An 11,968-nucleotide genomic window follows, 5' to 3' on the forward strand; every position below is an offset into this window, starting at 1 on the left:
AGCCTATCTCATGACTGTAGGCTATTTCGCTGGATCGAAATCGACCGACTCATCACGAACACGAGCGTAGACGTTATCTCACGCCTGAAGACGCACTTCACCAGGTGGGAGAGTCCCAGGAAAAGTTCGCTCTGGCGGCGGGCACCAGTTCGCGCGTGTGGAGTTTCACAACTTCGCGGGCGACTACGCATTCTGCCACACTGTCAGATCCATGCTGATGCGTGAGGCAACAGTGTAGCCGAGCGAGCGATGTAAAATTCAAGGGAGAAAGGATCGTGGCTGAGCAAGATCTCCAGTTGGCCCTGGTGTCACACGGATCGACTCCGCTGGAGATTACTGGCATGCAGATCGACTCCGCTGGAGATTACTGGGATACAGATCGACTCCGCTGAAGGTAACTGGCATACAGATCGACTCCGCTGAAGGTTACTGGCATACAGATCGACTCCGCTGAAGGTTACTGGCATACAGATCGACTCCGCTGGAGGTAACTGGCTACGCGCCCGCCCAGCTCCCTGTAGGTCGTTATCTCCGCACCAGAGTGCCCACGCCCATATCCCAGGTGGCGCCACATTCGCCAGACATGGCGACTCTTGCCAGAAGATCTGTTAAACAGAAGCAGCGCAGCACGGCGCAGTATAACCGACCGCACGGAGCAGCACCGTTACTACCTCTGCAGCCAGGCCGCTCCATGCGCACCCGTCCTCCGAACAACACCTGGTCGGATCCAAAAGACGTATTTAGTCAGGCAGGTCCTGGAGTTCACCATCTCACCCTAAACAGGCGCCAACAGCAGCTGATCCCCAGCAGTCCGGTGCCGCAGCCTCAGCATTGCTGGCAGCCTCGCCCCCACCGCAGCACCTACAGACCGGAGCAGCGCCGGTACCAGCCATGTGATACCAAGCACACCCGCGGCGTACCCGGGTAGGTCGTCCAGTTTGACCAACGCCGGCATCCCCGTGCAGGTCACCGCATCGCTTCCCTCGTCCACTCGGTCGGGCGCATCCCGAGACCCATCAGGCGGCTCGAGCTCTAGCGTATCAGTTGGCACTGCTTTAGAAGCTTCTAGTGTTTTCTTATGCAAAGAGATGTGCCGTAGGCCGTGTGCTATCCGACGCAACCGTATTCCACGCTGTAGGACATGAGCCACGCCCCCTTCCGGGCCTCGTTTCCGTAAGTAAACCTAGTTTTTTTGCAGTGCATCAATAATGTTCTTTTCCACGCAACGTCTTATACAATCTTCGCCGAACGTGTGCGCAGTGAAACAAGTTCTCTGTTTATATGTCCGTAGCTGTCGGGACAATAACTGCGCATGCAAAACACTAAAATTCTTGTTTGCAGGCATTGCGCGCGCTCTTAACAATAAAATTCTACTGTCTGTAATGTATAAACACCTGTTTATCACTCATAGTCGGTCTTGGGTACGGATATTGACTTCATTCCTATATACAATTACTGATTACATTGTTATTATTATTATTGCGGATCTTGGCGAAATCCAGGAAGTGGCTATTCTAACGCCGCGTCAGTACATACTGCCTAGATCAACACAGAACACGCAACACGTGCAAATGAGACGCAACGCCAGCGATTCACGGACGATGTTATAAAACATGGGCGCCTCGTAATACAATCAGCACCTGCACGTCATGGCCGGTTGGTCAATTTAGGTAAGTTCTCTGACGAAAAGCACTGCCTTGCCCTTGAACTCATTTAAGTACTTGCTCTGACGGGTGGCAACGGGGGGCGATTCCACGCCGCCACGGCTCGGTAGGGAAATACCCTTTCACGCACTCTAAGCGAGGGTGTTTTACAGCGCACGTCTACAATACAGTTTCGCCATTGGTGGAAACTGTGCGGCTTCAGAGTACAAGCTGTACTCTGTGCTGCTCTCTAAAACTATGCCATTTCTGTTTCGCTGATCATTTTAGGGAGCAGATTCTGCGCGCCCGGCAGGCTCTGCGTGACGTCACGAAGGCTCCTTGCCGTCTCGGTGTTTGCGAACAACAAAAGGCGCCGAAACTATGATATATGATGTCCTGAGTGACATCGACGGCGTAAGTCCTTGTCGTCCGGTCCGCTGTGAATATACCCTCAGTTCACCGATCGCAAACCCATTGCGGGGGAATGTGCCGCCGAGGATCCTTAATACTAATCGATGCAACTGAAATGATTTATTGAGAGGTATATGTGTTAACAAAACGTCACTATTTCTCCATTCTCCTGGTTTTTATAAGAGGAATAAGGCTATTACTGCTGTCTTATCTACAAGCACAATGATCCTCGCAAATACACACGACAGCCTACGAAATCTTTATCTTTTTGAACTCAGATTGTAGTTCTTTCTTCACCTTATTCGGTACTCCAGAATGACTGCATGCATTGCTTGGAAATTCCCACCTTTAACGCGCGCGCAGGCTAGGAATAGATTTAACCATCGAATGCTTCTTTCTAACCTAACGTCCGAACGGTCAGGCGTAACTATACGCGAATGTGTACGGCTTTAGCCAATGGAATAGCCGATCTTCCAATATGAAAATTAGGTTATCTCGTCAGGTCACTGATCAGTGACAGGTCAAATTCAGGCCATGGCTGTCAGCGATGGTAATTCCTACGGAATCATACTAGTCCGACGCGACAGTTGAGAGTCTCGAAAACGTGCTTTGTTACAAAGAAGTAAACACATTTCAGATGGTTTTTTGGGCGAGAGCACAATTCATTTCAGGATTACGACCAATTTAATTTGCCTTGGGTCTGGTATGAAGGTGACATCAAGGCAAAAAGCAAATCGTGTTATTACTGGAAAAATTGTTTGACGAGGTCGGTAGTTTTGTGGTCATTTCGAGTTTGTTTTCGCGGGGGCGTCAACAGATGTCTTGTTTCACCTTTATCAGGGTCAGCAAACCTTAAATGAATCCGATCAATCATTTGCTTTGAGTTGCGCATTCCGCCTAGCGTAGTTATTGACCCTGATTTGGACTTTAAAAGCAAAACAGTCTCGATGATTTTGGCCTACCTTGACTTTCTGAAGTTTAAAAACGTTCGCTGACCTAGCACGAACACCGGCGATCTTCCGCTTCGAAAAGGCCTCTAGGTTAATGCGATGGAATAGCGAGTCTAACAAACGCTTCGAGTACCGACCCAGTGTTTGACCTTGTTTTGCATGTTTTAACACAAAGGTCATGACTTCAAGACCTCAAAACTCGGCGCCACTGATTTCATATGGACGGCCTGCAGATCATATTACTGGCTTCTCTAGCTCTCAGAGTGATTGATATCGCAAGGGGATCAAGTTACCTTCCCTCCTAAATCAATGTTCAAAAAAAGTTGAAATAGATTTTTAAAAAAAATTAATTGTGTCGCATTTATCCTGTCGGGCGGGTGCTCACAAAGATCGTTTCTATGAGGAGAGAAATCAGACTTACCTGCGCATGGCACATTCTCGTGTGAATGAAGATAGGCGCAGCGCATTTCAGTGCTGTGCAGAAATCGCCAGCTTCAGGACACGCAGCCGTGCTCAACGAAAATGTATTTGCGGCAAAACCATCTACTGGGCCAAGTTCGGTTACCCAGCCACTGTAACACATCGGGTACGTTTACGACTTAACGTGTTATTCAAAAAGCTGAGTACATCACGTACGTCCATAACATCACATCCCAGACCTACAAGACGAATACATCGACAGCCCACGCGCATCGCTTTCGCAACACGCGCCGCGCGTCAGCAAGTGTATCTCGTTCCGCACGGCGCGACCGACCGGTCTGTTACCTGCCTGCACGATCCCGTAACGGAATTTCGGGGTGCAGCCAGACGGGCGGTGCCAAGCACGCGGTAACAGCGCTCTGCCAGTCGCTTGGTTCGCTCCAGGATCGACACAGCCCTAGTCGAGATGCAGTACTCGGAGCTCTACGTCCATGTGACGTCAGTGTCCATCGGGGATAACAGGCATCGGCTCCGGGTGATGGTCGGGGAAATCACGGCTTAATGGTTGAATACCAGTGTCCCACTAGTTCAACTGGTAACTATGTCAAGGCACGGCACGACTTTTGCGTGAAGCTGAATAGCCTCACGAGGCAAACAGCTGTACGACAGTCAGCTGTGTCTGACAAACCCACACTGTACGCTGGTGCATCTAAACGACTCTGCGCGGTGCTCTGTGTGGCGCTCTGTGCGGTGCTCTCTACGGTGCTCTGTGCGGTGCTCTGTGCTTTCAGGTCTGTGCTGTGCCAGTGCGGTCAGGAGAGTGCTGCAAAATGCCATCGCAAAATATTGTTCTCAGTTGATGGTCACCACATGCATACGTAAGCCACTTCTGGTACAGTGGATGGGGTTTAGGCCGACTGCCACATTCCTGATTCACCATGGCGCCGCAGAAAAAAATAGCATACTGAAACAGGCGATCGTCGACGATGAACTCCCGGCACCGTAGCTGATCTTCAGGTGCACGCGAAAGCACCTGTGATAACCCATGGGGACGCGACATGCATGCACACGACGTGCATGACAACAGAGAACGCGCGACATATTATTGCTGTTGGCTTACGCGACGCAGTGTCAACTTGACGACGGGCTTTGAGTGCATACGCAATTTTGTACAGAAACATTAGTGGGGATATTGAAGCCAATCAAAACGCGTTTGGCATAGTTCAGGATTGAAGCTGCATTCTACACTTTGAATAAGGATGTTGATTCACGGTGGCATTTAAAACATGATCACGGTGTCCTGAGTGCTGTCTGGAGTGCAGCAAACGTCCGTACACATAGTGAGCCTGCAGGTCATGCTATACGAAGCTCCTCGCAAAGAATGTGGTGGTAAGACAAATATCATTATTTGTGGATTGGTTCTAAGCGATAGACATTTCCTTAGCATCTGTGCACACCAAATTATCTGCTCGTTGAGCTGTCTCCCACTTCCCATCCATCTTTTAGTCTGGTCAGATAAACAAGTTGTCTCAGTCATTGTGTAAAATTGAATTAATTTGACTAGCGCTAGAAAGCGCATGTCAGTATTCATGTGGTGTTAGAGATGGTTGAAGTGAGTCAGTGCCTTGTGCAGATAATGACAGATTCTGAGGTTGGCAATGCTCAAGTGTCGTCAGTGGGATGCGATGAATGTGAGAGGGCCACAGTCACCAATACGCCGCACCCCTGCGTCTCCCCCGGGGGGTGCGTCAGGAGACATGCCAGCCTTCACATCAGGCGGCGCCCGGGACCAATTTTTCGTCACTTACATCCACGCACACAAGCGCACGCATGCATGCATGCATACACGCATGTGCGCGCGCACACACGCACGTATGCATGCATGTACGCACGCACGCACGCACGCACGCACGCATGAACCGCCTGGTGCCGTCCCTCCGCCCAGGACAGGCGCGCCTACTAGTCCAACGCGAGTCGCTTACCGCTGTAGCGCACTAGGGCACATCTGATCGAGCCGCCCTAACCCCGGCGAGCGCGGGCTCGGGGCCTGTGATCGCCGGGGGCTGGGCCCGCTGACCTGACCTCGCCGGTCCCTGTGGCGCTGGCCCGGACCGGACCGCCGCGGTGACACAGGCAACGGTACGACACACCGGCTGTCTAGAGGATACACCAACGCGTCACACAACGGAAGACATGGAGACGACGAATCCGGGCTGAGAAAACCGCCGGCTGGGCACCACCACCGCGCTGGCAGCAGGTGGCACTGGTGCGGCGGCCGACCGGAACACCAGGTGGCGCTGGGGCGGGAGCCGACCAGGGCACAGGTGGCGCTGGTGCGGCGGCCGACCAAAGCACAGGTGGCGCTGGTGCGGCAGCCGACCAGAACCACAGGTGGCGCTGGGGCGGGAGCCGACCAGGGCACAGGTGGCGCTGGTGCGGCGGCCGACCAGAGCATAGGTGGCGCTGGTGTAGCAGCCGATCACAGCGCCAACTGATACTCAGCGCCAGCCCCGTCACCAGGTCGCGATGCGCAGATGTCGTACTTTCTCAGCCGAGGGTGTCCATCAAGATTCTAGACGATACCGACGCACGGTTGAAGGATCCCGCTACTAGATGGCGCGCCTCCACTGACGGGAGGCCGGCGCTCAACGGCTCACTGGCTTTCGGGAAGCACGACCAGTATCTTCTGCACGAGCCGAGTGAAGGCTCCTGAAAACCGTCGATGCCGTTGGAACAGTGTAAATGCATCAGATCATGCGAGATAATATTTTTATCAACTGGTGTCCAGGGCTGGCGTTACCTGATATGTTCGGATAGATATGGTCGGGGTGGAATGTCATAGACGTTAGCACAGCCTTTGGCTATATGGAGATGTTTTGAATGTATCATTGAAGTGGGCGTCGCAAAAGTCAAATGAAAAATCTCCATACAGATAACCTGGTCTGGATAATCCCACTGGGGTGGCAAAGCCCGCTGTCTGAAACAACTGGTCTATTTCTATTGCAGTCATGCTTGTGACCCCAAGCTCAGGCATATATAGCAGGATTGCTCGCGTGTCATATGTAAAACAATGCCAGTTATACCCGCTAAGCTTAATTCCAGCTCATACCCACTTCGCAGATTGATGTGTAGATAAGAAGTTAGCGACGGAACATGTAGTCCTTGTTAAAATGACCTTAGCCAGCACATGGGGTCAAACATTGCAGACAATACGTGTGCCTAAGGAGGCTCCATACTGTGTCATTATCTCACACCAGAGATGGGGGGGGGGGGGACAAATCACCACTCACCTTCCGTGTAAAATCTGGGGGATTTGCTCGAATCATGACCTCCACGTCAAAAAAGACCTTTCAAGGTAAAACCATTCGGGTAAATTCAAGATCTTCAATAGTAAATTGAAAATTCCCCCCTTTGGAAATCCACTACGCTAGAAGAGCTCGGAATGGGGTTCTTTAAAAAATAAAGTGAATTCCTAATTGAATTTAGTATCGAGCGTACGGTACACCCTGATGGGCACAATATGGTGTTTATCGCACCAGATCCCTGATGACTTTCGAATGATCCTCGTTGACGATTTTCTAGATTCGTCACTGCCTACAGCGCCGTCGCTGTCGCCCCTTCCTACGCGACACCGTTTCACACCGAGGTGAAGTCCGGGCTCCAAATACCCGATATTGCTAGAGAATGCAACGCCTTAATAACGCAGCAGCACTTCATGCAGTGCCAAGGCGTCAATGCCTAGGTTTTTTGTAGATGAGGCTCAAAATTTGCACACTCACTTGAGATTATGAGGCAATTTCTCAATTGCTGTGCCTCAAACTTTCCATAAATTAGGATTTTACCCCAGACTATTACACATGCGGAACAGCCAGAAGAGCTTGCACTTCGTGCAAGTTCTCGTGCTTTATACCTCCGTGACTGGACATGGCATGAGGTAGCGATTCGGCTTGGAATGTAAGGAATGAAACTCTATTCTAGCTTTGGACTAGTGGCGGGCGGTGGCAATGAATTTTTAAAACCTTTTTTCAGTTAAATTTTTCGGTTACAACGGAAAAATTGTAGCCGGGGTCAAGATTCCCGGTAAGAGAAGAGAACTCAGGAAACAAAGAACATTTTTGCTTCCCATACAGAATATGCTCCTATGTCTTCGACTGCAGTGCAATATCAGCTAAGAACACGAAGTCTATAGCGGGGACAATTTCGTCGACCGAGATCTGACCGATCATATCCCGACCGAGATCGGACCCATGATATCCCGACCGAAACCGGACCGATGATATCCCGACCGAGACCGGACCGATGATATCCCGACCGAGACCGGACCGATGGTATCCCGACCGAGACCGGACCGATGGTATCCCGACCGAGACCGGACCGATGACATTCCGACCGAGACCGGACAGATCATATCCCGACCGAGACCGGACCGATCTGTCCCCAACGGGGCTACGGCAGCAGCTGGCTTTCAAGGCGCGGCACTGACGAACACGTTACCGTTGCTATTGCTCCCCGACGACCATCATCATCTTTTGGAGCTGGTGGGTGACACCGACTAAAAAAGAGAGGGCGGGAGACAAGCAGTGTCAGCGGTGGCGTCCTGCGGCGGCGCGGCCTGGGGGCCCGGCGCGGCGGCGGTGGCGCGTGAGACAGCCGGCAGGCGCAGGGTTGCCACACGGCGGGGACACCGGACATGTGACGACGGCTCGGAAGCGTAAGCTTGCGCAGAACGGCAGCGGCCATGGCGACGCACATCGCCAGTGGGATTTGGGATTGCCTTCATAAAAACTGAGGAGATAAATATTATCAGAGATATGCCCGTGCGGATTTCCAGGTGAGCTCAAATTTCGTAGAAGTCAAGTCCCTGATTTAAGCAAATCAAAATACTGGCGTTTAAGTTTTTGTTATGTTTAAAGGCCCATGACCTGCGCCGAAACGCTTGTAAAACCCTGTTGAGGTGCGCCAAAGTCTTTTGCAGCATCACAGCTATAATGTTTCGTGGGACAGTTCTCGCGAATGCCAATATGAGTTTTTTGCACGGAATATTTTTAAAATGAATTACTCCACGAAATTTGCCTTTTATGTATGACTCACCGAATAACATTTAACAGCTTAATGAAAGCCGGCGACTGTTTCTGAAGACACTGGATGAGAAGGACATATTTGTGAACAATGTACGGACTTAGTGGGCGTGGAACGCGCCAGGTACCATTTAGGACGGCTGTGCGAGACGGTATTGGGGCACTGAGGAGAACATGGCAGGACCAAAGCAGTGATTGGTATCCAGCACACCCACATTGGTAATCGGCACAGCATGAGCAGGGCGACATATGCTGATGGCATGCGCTTACAACGAATATCATGCACATGATCCGCAAGATAACGCGGTAACCATATCATATATATATATATATATATATATATATATATATATATATATATAATATAGCGTGCGTTTTAAACTTATAACATGCGCCCACCAAAAGGCGGCCAGCAAAAGACCAAAGAAATATTGGGTAAGAAAAATTAGCAAACAGAAGATCGGTTCTTGGGAATGGTTTAAGAAATACGCAGTGAGGAATGATTTAGGCTAGGACAGTGATTTGGCACGGGGGCTACAAGCTTCTTAACGGTTTTCCCCTGTCGGATGAAGAAACACCCATGGTATAATTATCCGAGATATCGCCCTCGTCCGGTAAGTTAGTATGCACACAACGTCTCCGTTAAGTCAACTCCCTGGCCGTCATCACGCGCCATGGAACGCTATGTAGAATGGCTGGAGGATGTTTGATCTTCAGCAATAAGCACGCCGCAACCCGAATTTTCTCCTTGAGATTGTTGAAATTCGAATCGAGGTCTTCTGATTGCGAGTCCAGTGCTCTACCAGCCGAGATAACCCGGATGACAATCTTGCGGTGTTAGAACTTGGTTCCATTCATTTCCTGGATATTTTGATGATTTTTCTGCGGAAATGGGAGCTTTATCCAGCAGGTGTTTGGCTTTGTCATGGCTTGGCTTTGTCATGGGGTTGCTACCCAATGTCATGCAAATTGCCTCCTTGATTTTTTAACTGTCCAGTGTTGCTCGCTGTCGATGACGGTGGTCTTATCTGACGCCGGTCGGTGATCACGGTCTGACCATGCATGCTCTGCCGCACTAGACTTCAGTATCTCACCCCGGATGGTTGCTTTCTTGTGCTATTCCAGCCAGACCGACAGAAAGCACATTTCCTCTCCTTTGTAGGACGTGCCACAGCTGCATGGTATGTTCTATACGCAGCTCTTCGTCCGTTCCATGTCAGTGGTCTGACTTTGCTGAGTGTTCTCCGGAGCGTTAAGCTGCTTCTTAAGACTGTTCTGGTATTGTATTGTCCATTAATACCCCTGATTTTCTATGACAGCCCCTTGTTGTGTGGTAATGATACCGTTCCTGTTGGTTTTCCCTTGTGCTGCTCTGCTGGTTGGAGATTCTTTTTGAGTTTCCCATCCATGAAATCTGTCAGGAACGCATTTCTGCGGACCTGCTCAGTTAGAGAGTTTATTTTCCTCTTCCTAGCAGCGCTGATGGCGTTTGCGCGATGCTGAGGGCATCTCACGATGTCTTTCATGACTGCGCTCGGATTGTGTGACTGGAAGTTCAGGTAGCGATCTCACGATGCCTTTCTTGACTGTGCTCGGATGGTGTGACTGGAAGTTTAGGTAGCGATCTCACGATGTTTTCTCGACTGTGCTCGGATTGTGTGACTGGAAGTTTAGGTAGCGATCTCACGACGCCTTTCTTGACTGTGCTCAGTTTGTGCGACTAGAAGTTAAGGTGGCGACCAGCTGCTGTTCGTTTCCGGTACATTGATATCCTGGACCTGCTGTTCGTTCTCCCGATCAATACGTCTAGGCACGGAAACCTTTGTTTTTTGTTACGTTCCATAGTAAACTGGTTGGCTGGTCACAAGCTGTTGATGTGGTCGTGAAATTTTACTACACCTTTCTGGTATTTCTTATCTGCCTTATCTGTCTATTATCTGTCTTTCGCTCTTCTTCGGACACACTGGACATCGATGGCTTGACCTCTTTCATTGCTCGTATGATTTTCCAGTATAGTTCATTTCTGTTGTCTCCTGAATCGCACATTGCAGTCTCTTCTATGAGAGCTACGATGTTCAGGAGGCTTGTTCAAGAATTTGAGCTCGCAAAGTTTAGTCCTTTATTCAGCCCTGTTTGCTCACGTGGTGGTAATTCTTGTCACACAGGTTTACCACCGCCTTAATTGGTTGCAGCATTGACCTGAAGACTGTCTTGCTCTTCTTGAGCTTCTCCAGCTTTTGGATTGGGATTTTCTTCACCATTTGATCTTCAGATGCGTAGGCTCTTTTGAACGAGTTCGACATGATACAAAGATCTTCTTCCGCTGCTTCTTGTGATGTTATCTTTGACTTGATATTTGGTGCCGATATTTCAGGTTTATCTTGATCCGACGATGGAAGGCAATGCGCTATCTTATCCAACCAAAGCTCGTTCTGTCTTTGGTCTGGATCGAGGCTCTCACATCCAGTCCTGCTAAAATGTTGTCGCCTCTGCCTCTGCACAAGAATCAGATATAATTCTTTGCACGTGCTGGCTTGTTGTTCGGCTTTTCAAACTGTTACCAGCTGGATGCCGTTTCGAGTCCGTACCGATCGAGTATAGTTGTACACCTTTTAACGTCGTGTGCAAACGAACACACCAGACGAGGACAATGTCCCGAGCAGCCATGTCATCCGTCATATCAATACCTCGTCTCAATCTTTCCGTAAAACTATCAAGACAACTAGCTTTGCCACGTATGCGCCAGTACGCTCGTTATTAGTTGCGCGGCACCAAATGCATGTCACTTGCACCCCCTCAAGCACCCCAGCCCGGCAGGTCAGTTTACACCCCACTTGCGCCGGTGACCTGACGGAGGCCGATCGGGGCATCTCCCCCGGCGCGGACCAGCCTCGAGAGTACAGTCCAGCCTCGAGGGCACGGCTCAGTCTCGAGAACACGGCCCAGCCTCGAGGACGCGGCCCAGCCTTGAGGGCGCGGCCCAGCCTCGAGGGCGTGGCCCAGCCTTGAGGCACGGGCCCAACCTCGAGGGCACGGCCTAGCCTGCAGAACACAGCCCAGCCCCGAGGGCACGACCCAGCCTCGAGGGCGCGTCCCAGCCTCGAAGACGCGGCCCATCCTCGAGGGCACAGCTCGGCCTCCAGAGCACAGCCCAGCCTCCAGAGCGCGGCCTAGCCTCGAGGGCGCGGCCCAGGTTATCGGCAGCTCAGCTGGCGCCCCTGCAGAGGCCGCAGGCGTCACCTGATTTATAGACGCGTGGCTGGGTAAGCAGCGCTCTCTCAGAGTCGACGCGGCGCCGCGAACCTGAGGCGGGCACGCTGCCAGGTCACAGGGGGCGGGCACACCGAGCGACCTGGCGGCGGCTCCGTCCGGTTTGACGGAGGCCTCATGCCGAGATGTCCAGGTGTGGAGGGATCGGGCGATGCCAGGCGCGTTAGGTGAGGATAGGGTAACGCCAGGTGCATAA

General features: G+C 51.2%; 1 protein-coding gene across 1 annotated transcript; it reads right to left on the reverse strand.

Annotated features, from left to right (window-relative positions):
* Positions 1 to 3,516: 3,516 nt before the first annotated feature.
* LOC119098444 (large neutral amino acids transporter small subunit 1) lies at positions 3,517 to 7,976 on the reverse strand (the record flags this gene model as incomplete). The annotated part of the gene is given in 2 exon segments (XM_037221360.1): positions 3,517 to 6,133; positions 7,919 to 7,976. A coding segment is annotated over 1 exon segment (53 nt), but the record flags the coding sequence as incomplete, so codon positions are not given.
* Positions 7,977 to 11,968: the final 3,992 nt, after the last annotated feature.

The sequence above is a fragment of the Pollicipes pollicipes genome, unplaced genomic scaffold, assembly GCF_011947565.3.
Source record: "Pollicipes pollicipes isolate AB1234 unplaced genomic scaffold, Ppol_2.1 Scaffold_4740;HRSCAF=5597_pilon_pilon_pilon, whole genome shotgun sequence".
NCBI lineage: Eukaryota > Metazoa > Arthropoda > Thecostraca > Pollicipedomorpha > Pollicipedidae > Pollicipes > Pollicipes pollicipes.